Below are 21,913 nucleotides of genomic sequence, written 5' to 3' on the forward strand. Positions count from 1 at the left end.
AAATGTTATAATTAAATTATAATCTATAAAAAGGAAAAGTATATCTTTCCTCCCCTTCCTTTTACTACCTGAAAACCATCCCATTTCTCCTTTCTCCTACTCCAGTCATGCACCAACCCCTTACTCTTCTCAAATTCATAGGCTATTTTCCATTGATTATTATTGTTTTACACACACACACACACACACACACACACACATACAAGTATAAATATATAAATATAGCCAGTTGCGTCTATTTAGTGTTGCTTGTATCTACATGATTTCAGGGATGACCTCTTGATGTTAGATTATTAATTAGGGGAGTCATTCTTGAGGAAGACTAATTTTCCCTCTCTCTGCAGCCATTAGTTGCTAAAAATTCCCTTAGTGGAATTTTTAGGGTCACTTCTGCATACTATCATAACATCTTCAAATAATGTTACTTTGATTTCTTCCTTCCCTATTTGTATCCTCTTGATCTCTTTCAGTTGTATTATTGCTGTAGCTAAGACTTCAACTACTGTATTGAATTGGTATGAAGAGAGTGGACAATGTTGTCTTATTCCTTATTTTAGTGGAATTGTTGTAGTGATATATTGTATACCATAATAAACTTGCCTGGGGATCAGAAGACAGAGCCAGCCACTAGATTAGACATAGAGGCCAAACAGTGGTGGCACACACCCTTAATCCTATCACTTGGGAGGCAGAGATCTGTCTGGATCTCTGTGAGTTCAAGGCCACACTAGAAACAAATCCAGGCAGTGGTGGCACACACCATTAATCCCAGTACTGGGAAGCACACAGGCTTTTAATCCCAGGAAGTGATGGCAGGTTGGAGAAAGGTATATAAGTTCAGCAGAGACCCTTTCAGGTGAAGACTCAGAGGATTTCAGTCAGAGGATTCGTGGAGTTGGTGAAGTAATAGGTGGTGGCTGTGGCTTACTCTGCTTCTCTGATATTTCAGCTTTCACCCCAATATCTGGCTCTGGATATTTTATTAAAAGACCACCTAAGATTCAAACAACAAATTGTTTTGAAATTCTCTTCGTTTAATTTAATGTTGGCTATAGACTTGCTGTAAATTGCCTTTATTATGTTGAGGTATGTTCCTTGTATCCCTAATCTCTGCAGGACTTTTATTATAGTGGGGAGTTGGATTTTGTCAAAGGCCTTCTCTGTATCTAGTCAGATGATCATGTTTTTTTTCTTTTAGTTTGTTTATATGGTGGATTACATTTGCAGATTTTCATCTATTGAATCATCCCTGCATCTGTGGGATGAAACCTACTTGATCATGGTAGATGATCTTTCTCATGTGTTCTTGGATTTGATTTGCAATTGAGAGTATTTTCACCTATGTTTGTAAGGGGAATTGGTCCGTAATTCTCTTTCTTTGTTGGGTTTTATGTGGTTTTGCTACCAGGGTGACTGTGGCCTTACAACACAAACTGGACCCTGTTCCTTCTGTTTGGATTTTGTGGAATAATTTTAGGAGTATTGGCATTAACTCTTCATTGCAAAGCTGGTTGAATTTTGTGCTAAAACCATGTGGCCCTGGACTTTGGGTTTGGGAGACTTTAATTACAGCATCTATTTCAATAGGGATTACATGTCTATTTAAATTGCTTCTCTGATTTTGATTTAACTTTGGTAAGTTGTATGTATTGAAAATATTATCCTTTTTTATTTCCAATTTGGTGGAGTATAGGTTTTAAATGTATTTCCTTCTGATTCTCTGGATTTCCTTGGTGTTTGTGTTGTTGTCCCCTTTTCATTTCTAATTTTGTTAATTTGGATGCTCCCTCTCTTCCTTTTTAGTGAATTTGGATAAGGGTTTGTCAATTGTATCGATTCTCTCAAAGAACCAACTTTGTTTCATTGATTTTTTTTGCATTGTTTTTTTCATTTTGCCATTGTTTCTATTATATTGATGTTAGCCCTGATCTTATTCCTTGTCATCTACTCCTTTGGGTTGTGTCTTGTTTTTGGTCTAGAACTTCCAAGTGTGCTGTTAAGTTACTAGTATGAGATCGCTCTTTTTCTTTTTTCTTTGTGTAGGCACTTAGTGTCATGAACTTGCCTCTTAGAATCACCTTCTCTATGTCTGTCCCATGAGCTTGGTTATGTTGTGTATTCATTTTCATTTATCTCAAAAGTCTTTAACATCTATCATAATTTCTTTCTTGATCCATGTTTTAGTCAGTTATGAGTTGTCCATTTTCCATGAGTTTGCAAGCTTTCTTTTTTCCTGTTGTTGTTGATATCCAGCTTTAATCTGTGGTGGTCTGATAGAATGCAAGGAGTTATTTCAATTTTCTTGTATCAATTGAGACTTGATTTGTGTCTGAATATGTAGTCAATTTTAGGAGAAAGTCCATGTGATGCTGAGAAGGAGGTATACTATGTTGTGTTCAGGTGAATTGTTCTGTAAATACCTGTTATGTCCATTTGGTTTATAATTTCAGTTATTTCTGGCATTTTCTCTTTCTGTTTAATTTTTGTGTGGATGACCTGTCTGTTAATGAGAGTGAGATGAAGTCTCCCACTATCAGTGTGTAGGGGTCAATATGTGATTTAAGCTATAGTAGTGTTTCTTTGATGAACTTGGATATCTTTGTGAGGTACATGGATGTTAAGAATGACAATATCATCTTGGGAGATTTTTCCTTTGGTAAGTATGTAGTGTCCTTCCCTATCTTTTCTGATTGGTTTTGGTTTGAAGTCATTTTGTCAGATATTAAAATGGCTACATCAGCTTGCTTCTTAGTTGTATTTTCTTAAAATACCTTTTCCCCAGAAGAGATGTCTATCCCTGCTATTGAGGTGTGTTTCTTGGATGCAGTAGAAATTTGGATCTTCTTTTCACATCCATTTTGTTATTCTGTGTCTTTTTATTGGGTACTTTGAGACCATTGATGTTGAGAGATATCAGTTAGCAATGTTTATTGATTCTTTTTCTTTTATGTTGGTGTGTGTGTGTGTGTGTGTGTGTGTGTGTGTTTCCTCTTTTTTGATTTGTTGGTCTGGAATTATTTATTCCTTGTCTTTTCTTGTGTGTGGTTAACCTCCTTAGGTTAGAATTTTTCTTCTAGTACCTTCTGTAAGACTGGATTTGTAAATAGATATTGCTTAAATTTGGTTTTATCATTGAATGTCTTATTTTCTCCATCTACTGTGGTTGAAAGTTTTATTGGGCATAGTAGTCTGGCCTAGCAATTGTGGTCTCTTGAAGTCTGTAGCATATCTGTCCATGCCCTTCTGGCCTTTAGAGTCTCCATTGAGAAGTCAGGTATAATCCTAATTGATCTACCTTAAATGTTACTTGGTCTTTTTCTGTTGCAGCTTCTTCTTTTTTTTTCGAGACAGGGTTTCTCTGTGTAGCTTTGCACCTTTCCTAGAACTCACTCTGTAGCCCAGGTTGGCCTCGAAATCACAGAGATCTGCCTGGCTCTGCCTCCCGAGTGCTGGGATTAAAGGTGTGTGCCACCACTGCCTGGCCTCTGTTGCAGCTTTTAACATTCTCTCTTTGTTCTGGATGTTTAGTGTTTTGATTATTATATTGCAAGGGGGCTTGTGTTTATAGTCCAGTCCATTTGGTGTTGTGTTTGCTCCTTGTACTTTGATAGATGGCTCCTTCTTTGGGTTAGTAAAATTTTCTTCTATAATTTTGTTGGAAATATTTTCTGAGCTTTTGAGCTGGGATTCTTCTCCTTCCTCTACTATTCTTACATTTTGTCTTTTCTTAGTGTCCCAAATTTTCTGGATGTTTTGTGTCAGGCTTTTTTAGATTTGACATTTTCTTTGACTGAGGTACCCATTTTTTCTATTGTGTTTTCAATGCCTGAGATTTTTCTCTACCATCTGTTGTATTCTGCTGGTGAAACTTACCTCTGAGTTTCTTGTTCCAGTTCCTAAATTTTTCATTTCCAGATTTCCCTCAGTTTGGGTTTTCTTTGTTGATTCTATTTCCATTTTTAGCTCTTGAGCTGTGTTAATTATTTTCTTTTACTGTTTGTGATTTTATAGATTTCTTTTCTTTTTTTAAATCATCTAAATTATTTTATTTTTTATTTAATATTTTTATTTTATAATTAAGTTAATTTCACATATCAGCCTTCCTCCCTCCTCCCACCCCAGCCCTCCCCCCCAATTCATCCCCCATTCCCACCTCATCCAAGGCAAGGTCTCCCCCTGGGGAGTCAGCCCAGCCTGGTAGACTCAGCTGAGGCAGGTCTGGATTTCATTAAGAGATTTTATTTAATTCCTCTTTAATGTCCTCTATTGTATCCACACGGCTATTTTAACATGTTTGTATCATGCTTCAGCTATGTTGCAATATGCAGGGCCTCCTGAGGTAGGTTTGCCGTGCTCTAGTTGAGACGCTATGTCCTTACTGTTACTGATTGTGTTTTTATGCTGGCTCCTAGGCATCGGGGTTTGGAAAAATTGTAATTCTAGGTGCTGATATCTGGTCTTGTCTTTATTGGGTAGATTTCCCCCTTTGTGTCTGTTGTCTTCTCTCATTCTTAGGAAGGTGTGGTGAATGTGCATTGCCTGGTAGGGAATTCAACTTCCATCCTGCCATGCTTGGCCACTGAAGATTCCAAGCAAAATATGTTTCTAGGTTTTGGGCGCTGACACTTAGGAATGGGGTTGGGTAGGAAGGAAGCCTGAGCAGAGCCACAGAAGGGACAAAAGCAGAGTGTTCCACCAAGATCTGCTTAGTTCCCTGGAAATGGGTGAAGAATGTGAGGAAAGGTCACAGCGGGTAGTCTGCTCATTTAACTGGGAGGCAGAAAACAATTCTCACTAGGGAGGTTTTATTTACCCAGAAACATTCATAGTTCTACGTGTGGGATTAAATGAGGAAAAATAAAGATAAAAAAGCATTCCAGATGGAGAAATTGCCAACTTTTGGAAATAGGAAGAAATGCTTTGTGTTTGAAGAAGGAGGTGCTTGTCTCCTTCAAGCTGTGTGGAGCTGGTAGGGAGTAGAGTGCCCTCTCAATTGTGAGTAGACAGGCAGAAATAGGTGGAATCGATTCCTGGGTACCAGTCTAGGAAGTCTAATGATTCTCGCTAAGGTGAAACTGTTGGAGAATGATGACACAAGAACATGATCTGATTAACACTTTTGGCAGGTTTCTGTTGAGTGTGTTACACATGGGAAGAGAAAAAAATTAAGTTCGATTACTGGAACATTTTCATCTGAGTATCTGTGAGAAAGGCAGTGGCATTTACTGTGATGGAGAAGTTCAAGGAAGCAGCTGTTTAATAGAAAGTTCAATTCTCTTTCCAGGTTGGTGGCTGTCAATGGGCAATTAGGCAAATACATTGAAAGCTCAAAGAATCCATAAGTTTGAAAGCATCACTATAGCTCTGATATACAAAGTCAAAGGAAAAGAGATCTCATGAGTTGAGCAAGAAAGAACAAGGAGCATAAAATACCTTGGGCTATGTGATACTGGAGGGTCTGAAGATGAAACAATGCAAACCTAAGCAGCCTCCATCACCCATGAAGTGGGAGAAAAACCCACTGCCACTTATTTACTAAGTCAAATGTTCTTGATGAGTGAAGAGAGATGAAGACATACATCTGATATATGCCGTGGTAAGAGATGGACGGCATTCATGACTTAAGTGGAGTAGAATTCCTGGGGAAAGTGCCTGATTGGAGTTATAATTTAGAGAGCATGGTTGGTAAGAGAGGGTGGAATTTCAAGAAATTTAGATATTAAATGACAGATAGAAAGGAACCATGTTTGAGGGGACAAGTTTTTACAGAGGCCGACTTTATGCTTACCATGATACATATTACAATGCATGTGTGTTAACATGCATTTCTAGGTCATTTGAAGTGTGAAGTCTGAATAGCGAGGGGAATGTAATCTAGAAGAAGAATGAGGGCCTTGGGAAGCAGTAATGAGGGTAAGCATTTTTATAAAGATTTATGGTAGGAAGATGTCTTCTGTTTTTTTTTTTTTCTTTATCAGTGAAATGGGTTATAAGCTTATCAGGTTAGAATAAGGAAGGGAGAGTTTATTGGCCTTTTGGGGGAGATAAGGAGGGTGAAAAGGCACATAAAAGAGTAGAAGACTGAAGTAACTGAAAGAAATGTAGGCAACCAGTAATGAAAAAGATCTACTTGTAATTTCAAGGTACAAATTCAAGTGAGGCTGCTCCCCATGGAGAGGTATTTCAGGTAGCCATTTGCAGCTGTTACACCGGGAATGTTCATACTGAGTAGAGTTGGGTGATGCCTAAATTGAGACTTGGCCAAGAAAGTAAGGTAGAAACTGGAGCTGATGAAGATGGCTGCGGGGTGATTATAATAGCTGCAGGGAACTAGCCTCGATGCAGGGAACTAAGGGCACAACAAAGACAATGGACAATGAAAACTTGATGAAAGACAGAGAATTTTTGAATTAGGAATACAAGAGTCTGTAGCTTGTAAAGGCAGGTGGTGGTAGACAAATGGAGGAAGACTGACTGGCATTGGATATTACCAAGTCTCAGGTGTTGCTACAAAAGCCAGGTTTAAGATGAAGTGGGAGAAAATATTATTAGAGTTAAAGAGATCAAGGGATACGGGGTTCAAGGGATTACATGCATCAATTGTGTGGATGTTGACAATCTAAAGGTGGTAGAGAAGAAGCTAGTTTCCCTGGGTGGCAAAGGTCCTTAAGATTTTTGGAGAAGTGGTTGAGGAAAACGATGCAGCCTATTTAAGTAATGTGATTTGGGAATGAAGCAATATCTAATGGAATAGAATTGCAAAGGATCTGTGATCCTTCAGGAAGAAGAAAATAGAAAAATGACTGTACACACCAGAGAGGAGGCATAAATATAGCTTCCCAGGTCTTAGACCCTAGTGCTATCAGGATTATGAAAGAAAAGCAAATCCAGTAGCTGAGAATCCTTGGGGCTCATGTTCTCAGCCACTTGAAACCTTGACTCAGATGCAGAGAATGACAGAAGCAGTTCAGGTGGTTGCTGAGGATTGTTGTCACTGCAGTGGACTGGGTTGGGATGGAACTAAAGGATTTAGAATTCTTAGGAAGGGAAGATAGAGTTATAATTGGTATGTATTGCTACTGATATCTATGTATTAAATTACAATACTTTATCCAAGTTTTACATTCTTGCATCAGGTTTTCTCCTAATGCCTTAACTACCAACTAAGCACCTATAACTGAAAAACACTGAGGGAATATTGGTGAAATTATTAAGGCCACTCCACATAGTTAAAAAGGGAGGTTTATTTAGTGGCATAACTTACAAATGAAGGGATAGGTAGGTTGCAGGGTCTGGGAAAGACGCAGCGCAGTCTGGTGGTGTTCTCTGGAGAACTCTGCTCGGTCTACCTCCAGCGTCCAGGGTCCAGGAACCAAGAGAGAAGTCGCATCCAGATCTCGGGTCTTCAAGGTCCTCTCTTGGCCCCGCCTTGTAGGCGTGACAGTTACCGAAGCCTCAATGGGGGTTGGAACTTCCAGATCAAGGTTGGAATGGCTATCCACTACAAGGGAAATCCATGCTTTCAGGCGTTTCTGAATTTTATTACTCTACTATGTTTGTAAGTAGGAATTTTATGTCTATTATATTTAGAATACCAATAATAAAAGATTAAATTCATTTCTTTGGGGAGAAAAATCTTATAATAGGACCATAAAATGCAATAATGTTCAGATACTTGGCTTGCATTGTTCAACTGCTTTCCTGAATAGTCGTAATTGTTACTGCTGTGTGAATGAACTTTTAAACCATCACTGTTGTAACCATGAGTACTCCCTTCTGATAAATACTTCCTTTCAAAATGTACCCATCTGTTGCAAAAAGATGTTTCCTTTATGAGGGGAAAGAAGAACATTTATCTGTGGATATAAGGATAAATGTTTACAATAGAGCTAGGGCTGCCCTGAGTTCATATACATGCACATCACATTATATAGACTGAGCTGTATGTATTTTTTATTTAGGAACACATACACACACAAATAACACATTGTAACTATAACTGTGGGTATAAATATGTTTTGAAATCATAATAAACTACATTATTCCCTCTTTCCTAACACTTAAAAAAATAAACACACACACACACACACACACACACACACACACACACACACAAAATGCACTTCTCATAGCCAAATATCATTAGGAATCATTACATTGACTTTTTTTTCAGTTGGGTTCTAACCTAGGTTTCTGGGCTATCCTGCCTCTGGGTCTTGGTCCTCCAGGCAGTGTCAGGGGTGAGCTCCCTCTCATGGTATAGGTCACAAGCTGGACCAATCATTGGTTGGCCACTCCCACAATTTCTGTACCACCTTTCCTCCAGCACATCCTGAAGGCAGGACAAATTGTCAGTCAAAGGTTTTGTGGCTGGGTTGGTGTCCATCCCTCCACTGGATGTCTTGCCTGGTTACAGGAGAGGGCTAGTTCAGGCTCAGTATCCCCCATTGCTAGGAGTCTTACATGGAGTCATCCTCATAGACTCCAGGGAGTTTCCATTGTACGAGATGCCCCTGATTCCAGTTGTTTCTCCAAGCACTCTCTCCCTCCATTCCCCCACACCCCAGCCACCAGATTCCTCCAGTTTCCATCCCTACCTCCCATCAAGACTGGACCACTTCCCCCACCCATCAAAGGGGAAATAGAATAACCATCCTTTGCACTTCATAACGCAGAGGAATGGCAAAAGAACCACTTTTTGCCAGGTGGTGGTGGCGCACACCTTCAATCCCTGCACTCCGGAGGCAGAGCCAGGAGAATCTCTGTGAGTTCAAGGCCAGCCTGGTCTACAGAGTGAGATCCAGGACAGGCACCAAAACTACACAGAGAAACCCTGTCTTGAAAAAAAAACTAACAAACAAAAAAATAGGAATCATTTTTCTTCTTCTGTCCTCTCTGCTTGGGGTGGTGGTGGATAGTTCCTGTCACTGAGAATGCATTTACCAGCCACCTGAGTAGAGGAACCACTGATCGCTTAAGCCTGTGATGCCCCTGGAGGAACTCGGTGTGCTCCTAGACTCCTGGTACAATGGCCCTTGTGTAATTGCATTGCTGGGGGCCCCTACTCCTCATGCAGGGGTGCTTCTTACTCCTCAGTTGTCCCAAGGCATTGCATTCACTCTGTAGGCAAGTTGGACATTGTACCAGTTTCCTCCCTCACCTGTGTGTGTGTGTGTGTGTGTGTGTGTGTGTGTGCATACATGGGTGCATATGAGTGAGAATGGATGGATGGATGTCATAGTAAGTTTGTGGAGGTCAGAGGACCACAGTCAGGAGTTGGATTTGCTTCTGCCTTGTAGAGGCAGGGCCTTCCTCGCTGTTTGTGTTACGCTTTGTAAGCCTGCTAGCTGCCCATGGCATTCCATGACATTTTGCGTCTCCACCTCCCGTCCTGCTGTAGGAGTGCTGGCATTATAGGTGTGTAACACCAACACGACTGTTTTACTCGGGTTCCAGGGCCCCAGTGTGAGTTATCAGGCCTGTGTGGAGAACGCTTTTCTTGCTGAACCATCTTCCTGCCACAGCTCTCCGGTTTCGTTTAGTAATGGTTTTTAGGTCACATGGAGTTTTAGTTATTGTAGGTAAAGTATTCTTTCGGTGCTGTCAATTTTCTCCATTGCCAGAACTGGAATACCACGCATATGAGGACCATTCTCTCTCTCTCTCTCTCTCTCTCTCTCTCTCTCTCTCTCTCTCTCTCTCTCTCTCTCTCTCTCTTTCTCTCTCTCTCTCTCTCTTTTTGAGACAGGGTTTCTCTGTGTAGCTTTGCGCCTTTCCTGGAGCTCACTTGGTAGCCCAGGCTGGCCTCGAACTCACAGAGATCCGCCTGGCTCTGCCTCCCGAGTGCTGGGATTAAAGGCGTGCGCCACCAACGCCTGGCAATGAGGACCATTTTCTACATTGCTTTCCGCAAAATGGGACCATTGAATACAGAACACCTGGTCTTTTATTTAGGGATGTCTTATATTCTTAGGAGGTGTTTTTACTCTCAGGTTATATTACTTAGCCTCATACCCAAGATAGTTTCTCTTTTCTTTTTTTCATTTTTAAAATTTATTTATTTAATTAATTAAACCTTTCATTTATTTTACATACTGACCACAGTTTCCCCTCCCTCCTCTCCTCCCAATCCCTTCCCTTCTCTTTTCCCCTCCCGCCATCCACTCCTCCACCTTGGATCAGAAATGGAGGCAGGTCTTCAAGTTAAGGCAGGACCAAGCTCCTCCCCCTTTGTCAAGGTTCCCAAAAGCCAGTTAAAGCGCCAGGGACAGGTCCTGATCCCACTGCTGCCAGTCCCACAAATAGACCAAGCTACACAACTGTCATCCACATGCAGAGGGCCTAGATCACTCCCATGCAGGCTCGCTAACTGTTGGTCCAGTCCCTGAGCTCCCACATGCTCAGGCCAGCTGTCTCTGTGGGTTCCCTGTCATAACCTTGACCCGCCTGGCACATATAATCCCTTCTCCCTTTCTTCATCAGGACTCCTCGTCTTCCACCCAGTGCTCAACTGTAGGTCTGTGCATCTGCTTCCATCAGTTACTGGATGAAGGCTCTATGATGACAATTAGGGTAGTCACCAGTGACAGGAGATGGCAGGTTCAGGCACACTCTCCAGAACCTGGAGACAATCAAGACAGCTGCTTGCTTTTTCATTGATTCTGTTTTGGGCCAAACTAGCTTATTGATCTTTGGAAAGGGTATTGTAAGTGAAGGTCAAAATCATTTCAGAACAATTTTTGCTTCTCCTTTGTGCAACAGTGTTTAGCTTAGTACAGTCCAAACTCTTTTAATAAAAGATATCCTTGCAGTCAATTTACTATTAAGTATTAGAACAAAGTACTTGATTAAGTGCTCTTTTTTAAAATATGAGGTTGTTGTTTTGTTTTTCCAAGAAGTGACCCTTTGAGTGGCAAACTTAACCAGAACATTGATTTTAACTTCAAACATGGGTTCTATCCATTGATGTTTAAGTGGGAGCCCAATTTTCTGCTTTTTCCTTGTGTGTGTGTGCACAAATAGAAGGTCATGAATTCTCTCTCAGGTTAAAATGACTCAAGTTATATTGAGATTCAATAGTGTGTTCATTGTGTGAAAATAAAAATATCAAATTGAAACTCCAGAATCATAGCTTTTTTTTTCCTTTGAGATGACTTTTCACCCTCTTCTGTTGTTAGTTGCTATAGTTTCCGGGTACCTCACTCTGTTAGGTTGTATAGCACTGTCAACCTGTGACTAGTGTTTGCCTTTAAATGTCTTCTTGCAAGTATGTGAAACTTTTAGTCAAGAACTTTTAGAGTGCATTTGTTTTTTATGAAATTACATTTTAAATTTTTTCCCCAGTGCCTGATGGTGCACCAGAAAATGTTACTTACAGAAACATTTTCTTGGGAGAGATTGAGATATCCTTTCTTTTTAGGGTGCATTAGTTTTATAAAAACACATCTTTAATTTTTTCCCCCAGTGCCTGATAGTGCACCAGAAAATATTACTTACAAAAACATTTCCTCGGGAGAGATTGAGATATCCTTCCTTCCTCCAAGCAGTCCAAATGGAATCATACAAAAGTACACAATTTACCTCAAGAGAAGTAATGGCAATGAGGCAAAAATTATAAACACGACCTCTCTGACTCAGAACATTAGAGGTAAACTATAATTCTGCTGTTTGATATTGCCCTTTATATTGACAGCATGGCCAGAAAATATTAACCTAACATGTTAAAATAACTTAATTGTGATTATTTATATACTAGGAATAAGAATTCTTTTTGGCAAAACAATGTGAGAATTTAAGAGTCATACGTGAAAATACTCTAGGTCTGGCATTTTCTACAGTGTCTTATATCTTGTATTCATCAACAGAAGGGATTTTTTTGTGTGCATGGTGTGTGTGTGTGTGTGTGTGTGTGTGTGTGTGTGTGACTGTACACATGTGGAGGTTAGAAGACAATCCTATGGGTTTGTGCTCATCTGCCTCCTTGTTTGAAGTAGGATCTCTTTGCTGTTTGCCTCTGACCTGAATGTCGCAGGTTATATAGCCTGTGAGCTTCTGTGGATTCTCCTGTGTGTACCTCCCATCTCACCTTGGGAACACTGGGGTTACACTTACACAGTACTGTGCCTACCTTTACTGAGAATTCAAACTAAGGTCCCCAGGATTGCACAGCTACTCTACCCCATCTCCACTGGCCCAGGTTAGGCCTTTTAGACTGCTAATCAATCCTAGTTTATTTAGCTCTTACTTTGAAAGAGTGTTGAATTGAGAGTTATTTTAATTGTTTACCTATTGCATATTGCTAAAGGATATATATTCTCTGTGTTAATTTATCTATTTTATTTCTGCCTAGGACTGAAGAAATATACCCATTATGTGATCGAGGTATCTGCTAGTACACTCAAAGGTGAAGGAGTTCGGAGTATGCCGATAAGCATACTGACTGAAGAAGACGGTAAGACTGCCATGTATACTGATACACTTTGTTAACATTTCAGTGAACCTGTAGAGATGAGAGTGGGGTAATGTGACCATAGATTGGAGACATATACAGAATGAAACCTAGTGTAAAAATTCCTTTCATCTATGTAGCATGAATCTTAAAAGTTCTTATTAATAAAACAAACCTGAGGCCAGTTATTGGGGTCAATGTTGGTAGATCAGAGAGACAGAACAAGCCACATCTATCTCACCTTGCCAATTCCTCAGCTGGTTTTGTTTACTCAGACTGGAAGCCTCTGAATCCTCATCCAGAATGCATCTCAGCTGAATTGCTGCTCAAAAGCCTGAATGCTTAACCAGCCAAATGCTTCTAGTTTCTGGTCCCCACACCTTATATACCTTTCTGCTTTCTACCACCACTCCCTGGGATTAAAGGCTTGCTTTCTGGGATTAAAGGTGTGAGTCACCATGCCTGTCTGTATCCTTGAACACATGGATTTCTGCTTCTGGAATGCTAGAATTAAAGGTGTGTGCTACCACTGCTTATCCTTTATGTTTAATATTGTGGCTGCTCTGTCTCTGACCCCAGATAAGTTTATTAGCATGCACAATATTTGGGGGAATACAATACCACACATCTAAACTATCAACCTATGTACAGCACTGGTATTATAGAGAGATTTCACTGTTATGTTATAAGAGCAGCTACAAAAGTTAGATTTACATTGAGAAAAACCAGAAACAGTCTTTTTTTTTTGCCTTTGAAGCCAACTGTACTAGGTAAATTTAAGAAACAACTTCATGGAAGTTTTTAAGACCCAAGTTTTAGGTTGAATAGTGTGAATATTATAATCCAACAGTGTTCAGCATTTTTATGACATTTACAGAAGTTTTGGAGTCTAATTTATGTAACTTTCAACACGTCTTAAAGTATTAGGATTAGCTTATTAATACATTCAGGATATTGTTTTAGATTTTTTAGTTATTAGCCAATATGCTACCAATGAATGTTAATACTCTTTTTTTAATCGAAAATAGATTCTTTTCTCATACAACACATCCTGACCACAGTTTCCCCTCCCTTCACTCCTCTAAGCTCCCCCCACCTCCCCTTTCCCCCACATCTGCTCCTCTTTAATTTCTTTTCAGAAAAGAACAAGCCTCTAAGAGACAACAACCAATATATAACAGAACAAGATACATTAAGACAAGGCAAAAGCCCTCACACCAAAGCTGCATAAGGCAACCAAATAGAAGGAAAAGAGTCCCAAGAGCAGGCAAAAGAGTCAGAGACACATCCACTCCCACTGTGAGGAGTTCCACAAAAACATCAACAGCCATATCATATACCCAGAGGACCTGGTGCAGACCCTTGCAGATCCTGTGCTTGCCACATCAGTCTCCCTGATATGAGCCCTGCTTAGTTGATTCAGTGGGCTATGTTCTCCTGGTGTCCTCCATCCCATCTGACTCATAGTGCTCCCCTTCCATGGGGTTCCCTGGTCTCCAAGGGGAGGGACCAGATGGAGACTCTCTCTCTGTGCAATGTCTGGCTCTGGGTCTCTGTACCAGCTCCTATCTGCTTAAGGAGAAAGTCTGTAGCTGAAGTTTTCCTGGTCCTGCCTGGCTTATGGTCAGGACAAATCTCTCTCACTTGCCAGTCCCGCAGCTGCTCAGACCCAAGTCAGCACAGAGAGGCTTATATTAATTAAATTGCTCAGCCATTAGCTCAGGCCTACCACTGACTAGCTCTTATATTTAAACTAACCCATAATTCTTATTTATGTTTAGCCATGTGGCTTGGTACCTTTTCCCAGTTCTTTACCTCTTGCTTCTCATGGAGGCGGTGGCTGGCAGCATCTCCTGACTCAGCCCTCCTGTTCCCAGAATTCTCCTCTCTCTTTGTCCTGTCTATACTTCCTGCCTGGCTACTGGCCAGCCAGCACTTTATTTATTAACCAATCAGAGCAACACATTCACAGCATACAGATAGCCACAGCAAAAGTCTCTGATGAAAAACTGGATTAGTCACTTATCTGTTAATATAGTAGAATATCATCAGGGATCATTTCATTGATTTTTTTTTTAACCAGCCATGTTTGGTTCTACCCTAGGGCTCTGGGCTATCTAATCTACAGTTCCTGGACATCCAAGCAATGTAGGGCATGGGCTCCTTCTCATGGCATGGGCCACAAGTTAAAGCAGACATTGGTTGGCCACCTCCACAAGTTCTGGGCCACCATTGCCCAAGCACATCTTGTAGGCAGGGCAGATTATAGCTCAAAGGTTTTGTGGCTAGGTTGGTGTCCAGGTTTCTCTCTTGGTGGCTGGCAGAATAATATTAAACATTTACTCACGTATTTTCCAAACCTGAGTGAAATCAACCATGTTGCTGCGATCACTTTGCATTGATACTTCAACAAAACACAGGTACATATTAAAGACCATTAAAAATCACTCTGAGAGACATGCTTTGGAATAGTTTTTGGAGTTTATGCTTTTTATGTTATATATTTGGACACAATTGGCTTTTAAAAAAGATTTATTTATTTATTTTATGGATATGAGTGCTCCATCTGCACGTATGCCTTTATGCCAGAAAAAGGCATCAGATCCTACCATAAATGGTTGTAAGCCACCATGTGGTTGCTGGGAACTGAACTCATGACCTCTGGTAGAGCAACCAGTGCTCTTCACCACTGAGCCATCTCTCCAGCTGGCTTTCTATGTAAAAGCAATTCTTTCTTTCTTCCTTTTTTTTGGGGGGGGGTGTTTAAAGCCTTAGAGAGATCAGAGAAATACAAAAGTCCCCAGCTAACCTCACCTCACCAACTCCACAGCTTCCAAATAGCACAACTTCCTGTCTACCCAAGCTTATATGCTTTGCTTTTCTGCCCTCTCATTGGCTCTTAGCCCAGCTACCTCACTTCCTATTCCTACACAGCTCTGTCACTGTCTGTCTGTCTGTACAGACCTCCAGGTCTCTATGGTTGGTACTGGGATTAAAGGCATGTGTCACCACACTTGGCTCTGTTCCCTAGTTTGGCCTTGAACACACAGAGATCCTGCCTGCTAAGGGATTAAGGGCATGTACTGCCTGACTAGTTGTTTACTTAAAATGGCTGGCCTGTAAACGCAATTCTTATTATTACGCGGGGTCACTCAGGTCATTAAAAATAGGTTGTCAAGTCAAATGTTCATCTGAATTCTTGGCCCAATTGTATATTCACTGAGGAACAGAGAGAAAGACAAAAAATTCCTTCTGTCTTTCCTGAAAAATTTCAGCAAATGACGAATAGCCCAGGGAAGTTGACTTTGCTGAGTCAGACACTTTAACTCAGAGAGTTTTCAGTGTAGAAGTGACCTATAGTTGACAAGTGTATAAGCAAGTAATTTGTGTACTTTTGATTACTAGTAGAAGTGCTTCCAAAAATTATTGACTAGGAATAAAGAAGAGGTTATATTACTCAGGGCATCTGGCAAAATAGAGCTTAGCATTATGTTTAAGCGGGGACCTGAGGGAAGTTGAGTGAAGAGGGTATGAGTGAGGCGAGATCATGCCAGTGGAAGACCCTTCATGTGTTCTGATGATATGACAGGCTGAACTGATTATGCTGTAAAAGATCTTAATTTTTAAAAATTCATTTATTTTTAGTTTCTACTATATTTAATGTGTATGTGTGTATATGTTCACATCTGTGTGTGTTGCACTCATTGGAAGTCAGAGGTCAACTCTTGGGAGTGAGTTCTTTCCTACTGTCATGTAGGTTCCAGGAATTGAACTCAGGATATTAAGCTTGGCAACTAGTGACTGTATCTGCTGGCCACTATTGTTGGGCTAAAGTTTAGTTTTTCTGGATTGTATTTGATAACAGAAATTCCCAAAGTAGTAATAAATATTATAATATATTATATATTAATATATAGTATGGCATATAGAAAATATACTAATACTTTGGGCATATATGTATTTTTTTCTGGCATTCTTCCCAAGAATCTTAAAGTTTATTTTGGAATAAAAATGTGGATTGCTGGATGTTTGTATCTAAATCACTTCCAGTTTGTGACTGGCATGCTTTTTTCTAAAAGTAAACACAAATTATCCTTTAGAAAGTTGACAAGAGAATATTTATAGGTTTCCTTTGATAAGTGAGAGAATGTGATTCATAGCACAGGAAACACATGTCTCTAAATGATACGCAGACTCATAGGTTAATCAGTATTCGACAGCATTTTCCAGTGCAGTGCCATTGAAAACACCAAAACAGAAATACCAACTTTAGCTGTCGCCTCTGCATTCGCTCATTTGATAAAACAAGCCATTCTCTGCCGTCTAAAAGTGATTCTTACCATTTTCTCATTCTTGTCCTATACTGCTACACTGGTGTTTCCTGTCGGATCTTTTCAATTATAAAGATTCATTGATTAGATTTTGGTCTTATTTAGTATTTTCTGACACATCTAAGGTTGAGGAATGCTATTGGTCTGGGTGAGGTTAGTCATTCTAATTTCCATCAAACTCTTTTTCTTACTGTTCTTTGAATGTATGACACTCGTCATTATCTGGGGAGAGCTTTCCTACATGATATATTTATTCACCCCGATAAAACATTTGCTTTTACTAGAGGGTGCTAATTTACCAAGATGTTCTTGATCAGTCAATGAGTCACTGTGACAGACCCGTGTTGTATTTTCTCATGAAATACTTTTTTCCATTGAATCACAGGAGCAGATGTTCCAAGAGCACCATGAAAATCTTCTTTCATCATTTCATCTGAACGTAAACAATCAGGCTCTCCTGTCTGTGGAGAGAAGCTCTGAACCTGCTTCATTTACCATAGAATTTAACAGACAAAAAACCCCAACAACTATGTGCTTTCATTTTTACACTTTCCATATATATTTATTGAAATGTGTCATTCTTTGTCACAAATTTCTAGCTCCTGATTCTCCCCCTCAGAACTTCTCTGTGAAACAGTTGTCTGGTGTCACTGTGATGCTGTCATGGCAACCACCCTTGGAGCCAAATGGAATTATCCTCTATTACACAGTTTATGTCTGGTAAGAATTTTTTTGGAAGTAGTTCTGAGAACAAATATTAATTTGTAATATAATAGGAATGTAGTGTTTATTTCAGAATGTGATGCTGCATTAGGGCCCTGATTATTAATAGGTAGGTTAAAATGACTTTTATTAAGAAATAAGTTTACCTCATATTATGCAGTGGGTCAGCAAATAAAAATCTTTGCAACTAAAACAAAAAACTACGCTGTGGAAAACTATACTAAATGTATATTCTTGAAGGTCTGGATAATCAACTTACATGATTACAAGTGTATCATTTAAAATATTTGAAACTTTTAAAACAAATGCTCTATACACATTTTCTTACATAAAATAATTTCGATTGAAATATAAATCAAAGATATGCTTTTAGATATATTAAGGTCAACTTTCCATTGATGGTAAGCAGTGATTTACTGGTCACTTTAACTTTAGTTACTTATTTATCCTTCAATTTTGAAAATGATGGTGTCCAAAGTGTGTCTCATATGATTTAACAAATAGTTATACTGCTTTAAGACAACCCAGGAGACTAGAATTCTCCTTTTGATCTAATTTATGTTCTTTAAACAGAGCTCACTACCCATGTAACACATTTAAAAGACATTTTAAATTATTTCAACTCAAAAAATAAAATTTACATAGTATTGTGTTAAAAAATAGATACTTCCTAGAAATGTAAATGTGAATTTGAGAAGGACCAGCATTGGAGAGATTATCCCATTTCAAAAGCTTTCCTTTACTTTCCTAAGTTAAGATTTCCTCTAATTCCTCTGTAGACCTTGTGTATACTGTTCCTTAAAGTTTACCTTTCTTACATAAATACATGATTTCTGGTTGTATTGTCTAGTTTTTGGTGACAAGGGGAATATCATGAATTGCTAGTGAAAAGGAAGTAATAGAAAGGAAAAAAGTAATTCTACTCCATCCATCTTTCTACTTAGTTTACAATTCATTCATTCATTCATTCATTCATCATATCTCTGTACCTGTGAATGAGACACTATCAAGGCCGTGTCTCAGTGAGTCTACTGTAAAGAGAAAGCTGCATTGTATACTCAGAAGTAAACAATGGAGAAAACATTGGGTGAAAGAAGAGAATTCATAAAGTTGTCTTCCTTTATGATCTGAGTAACAAGAAGGCTCCTCTTGTCTTGCACTGATCTGCAGGGAACTTTCCAAGAGGGCACAATATTGACTCTACTCCCCCACCCCACTCCCCTGGCCATGGGAGAACACGATCTCATTTTGAAGACCAGAGCATCAGGTTTGATAAGGAGTACAGAATCAGAGGAGAGTAAAATTTTGAAGAGAGCACTGATAAAGCTCAGATGCCAAGTCATAAAGACAATCTGGTTGTCCATTTTTAACTTAAGAGTTGCCAGAGCATTCCTAGCACAGAGAATGAATTATACAGGATGAAATTGTTATCAGGATACCAGGAAGTAGGTTATTCAATAGTCTAGGCAAGAGATGATATTGGCAGTGGAAGAGGGAGTGGGCAGCTTTGTGCTAAATTTAGAAAGCCCAGTAGAGCTGGTGATACATTGATTGGTTATAGGAGTAAAAATGAAAAAATAAAAGAGATGAATCAACAGTGGCTTCCTGATGTTTGAACCATGCATGTTGAATCCTGGATTTCTGATGTTTTAGTAAAATGTAAGTAAAACATCTTCTTTTGTGCTATCCCCTGCCTCTCCACAAAAGCATCTGGGAATCTCAGCATAATGCACAGTACACAGGAGCCTGGAGAACATACTAAGGTGTACTGCTGTATTGGATTTATATCTTTCTGGGCTTGGACGATGATGATCTATACTAACCACCTATTTTAGGAGCATGACTATAATTCTAGTTGTCTGTTTTTAATACCGAAGTGTATAAAGTGGGGGACTTTGTGAAAATGAGCAATATGGCAGATATTTTATATTTAACGTTCTAGCAAGGTTAGAGTCACATGTTATATAAAACAAGGCATTTATTCTCAATAACTTATTCATTATGCTTTTTTTAATGATGTTAGGACTGTGGGGACCTTTGAGGCAACTCATGCTTTTCACATTCCATGGAATTAGCTTAATTTTTCTTGGGCAAACAATAAATTCAAAGTTCAATTCCTCTTTGAAAATACTTATTCTCTCATCTTTGAAGAGATATTTCTTCCATGATTCCTTTCAAGATAGACTTGAGCACAAGGGAAGTTTGGTGAAAGCCAGGTGCAAGTGTCTCCAGTGTGTGCTATTGTAGCTCCATGAACCTGGCCTCTGTTGAGAATTTATCTGACACTGACTTACAGTTATAGTTCCTGTTTTGAAAGCTCTTATTTTCTGTTTTATCTTTGATTTTCTCAAGACTTATCCAAGTCCCCAGGTCCCCTTGGCCCTCAGATAATAGACTCTTTTGGTTGTTTCCTTAGCCTCAGTCTGCAACTGTGTGGTGCCTGAAAGGTTCCTCCACGTCTTCTGGTCACTCTGGTTAGTTGGTTCAGGACCTCATAGACCTTGCTGTATAGGGTAACACACCATGCTGAGATTTTCAAAGGGCTTTACAGTTTTTTTTTTCACTGCTGCAAGAATAAGCCTCTTTACATGGAGTTTCCCTCCCAAATCTACTTTGGTATTTTTTTTATTCCCCCGAGACACTCTAATATGATTAGCTTATGCCTCCCAGTCTCATCTCTCAAAATTTTTATATCATGAATAAAAAAATACTCCTTTTTCTTGATAGATGGCAAGGGATCCTTTTTTTTAATGTGTGTGAGTATGTGTGTGTGTGTGTGTGTGTGTGTGTGTGTGTGTTGTACATGCATGTGCAGTGCATATATGTGTTTGCTTCTGTGTGGTATACATATCTATGCTATAGAAGGCCAATGGGTAGTCTCCTTCTATCCTTCTTATACTATTTCCTCGAGATAGATTCTTTCACTGAACCTGATCTCAATATTTGAACCAGACTGGCTGGCCAGAAAGCTCTCAGTAGCTGCCTGTCTCCATCCACACTCACCCAAATGCAGAGCTTCCAGGCCCACAGAGCCATGCTCAGCTTTTTATATGAGTATTGGGGATTTGAACTCAGGCCCTCATGTTTAAAGAACAAGAATTCTTTAAATAAAGGGATAGTAAAAAGTCACATTAAAAAAAAAAGAATTCCTATCAACTGATTCATCTTCTCATTCTGGGTTATGAAATTTTTTGGTCTCAAATTATATAGTACTGGTTTGCTTCATTAATTGGTTAATTAAAAATTTATGCGTATGAATGTTTTGCTTACGTGGATGTCTGTGTACAACATGTGTGCCTGGTGCCTGAGGAGGTCAGAAGAAGCCATCAGATTCCCCCCAGAACTTGAGTTAGAGATGGTTTTTAACTTCCATGTGGTTTCTGGGAATATTCCATTGCTCTTAACCACTGAGCCACCTCTCCAGGCCCTCAGATTGGCTCTCAATATGCAAAAGGTAAATAGAAAATTTGCCAGCACACTTGGCTTTGCTAATCACACACATAACTACGCACACACAGATATAGACAAAAATACACTTAGCATGTCTACATACACTTACATAGAAATCTGCTTTGTTGCTGAACTTAAGACAGTGAACTACCATTCACAATTGATTGTAACTTTATTATATATTGGATCGGTGAATAAATGAAAAGTATATTTTTAAGGTTCAAAGCTTATTCTTCACTCTTTTAGGGTGTTTGCCATATGAATAATGCACTTTATACAACTAATGGTTACTTTAATGGGGTTATTTTACACAAATGTAAAGCAAAAATACAATATACTCAAGAAGATAATCTACATAATGAAGCATATATGAATGATAATGAAGTAGCTAAAATGTATTTTTAATTTCCAGCAATTTTTTACTGTGATATTTCTTGTAAGCTTTGGACAGTGTTGCTATGAAGAGGTGATAGTTTCTGATTTTTGCTTCTTGATTACTAATGTTTTAGAGAACTTTTGCCATTATAAGTTTAATTGAGAAGATATGGTGCAGGTATCATCATTCACTACTCATGGATTTCAAATTTGTGAGACATAGTACTGAATCCTAGCTCTGATACATACATAGTTATCTGTGGTTCCCTTAAAATATTAAATCTAAAATATTTAAATCTAAAAGTGATGTGTGATATGTGGGGCAGGATCTCTATTCTAGGCTTCCTGTATCTCCCATGATTCCAAATTTCCATCATTCCAGCTCTTTTAATAATTCAAAATTCTCATAAAACCATCCCTTTGGATAGTCTTTCTTTCACTGTGTTTTTGAGATGAATGATTTTATATTTAGCATTCTGGGTGACTCTTCTCCTTGTCATGAATATTCCTCTACAAAATTACTCATGAGGATTGATGTGTAATCATTCTGTTTCCACTACCATGTTAGTCATAGTTTGCAGATGAT

At 39.1% G+C, this 21,913-nt stretch overlaps 1 protein-coding gene across 1 annotated transcript in view; it reads left to right on the forward strand.

Annotated features, from left to right (window-relative positions):
- Ptprq (protein tyrosine phosphatase receptor type Q) overlaps positions 1–21,913 on the forward strand; it is a 188,215-nt gene that overhangs the window by 36,107 nt on the left and 130,195 nt on the right. Inside the window, exons 15-17 of the mRNA XM_028873029.2 lie at positions 11,465–11,647; positions 12,350–12,451; positions 17,379–17,499. Coding sequence (XP_028728862.1) covers positions 11,465–11,647; positions 12,350–12,451; positions 17,379–17,499 — 406 coding nt within the window. The remainder of the gene's footprint in view (positions 1–11,464; positions 11,648–12,349; positions 12,452–17,378; positions 17,500–21,913) is intronic.

Source organism: Peromyscus leucopus, chromosome 18, assembly GCF_004664715.2.
Source record: "Peromyscus leucopus breed LL Stock chromosome 18, UCI_PerLeu_2.1, whole genome shotgun sequence".
Lineage (NCBI taxonomy): Eukaryota > Metazoa > Chordata > Mammalia > Rodentia > Cricetidae > Peromyscus > Peromyscus leucopus.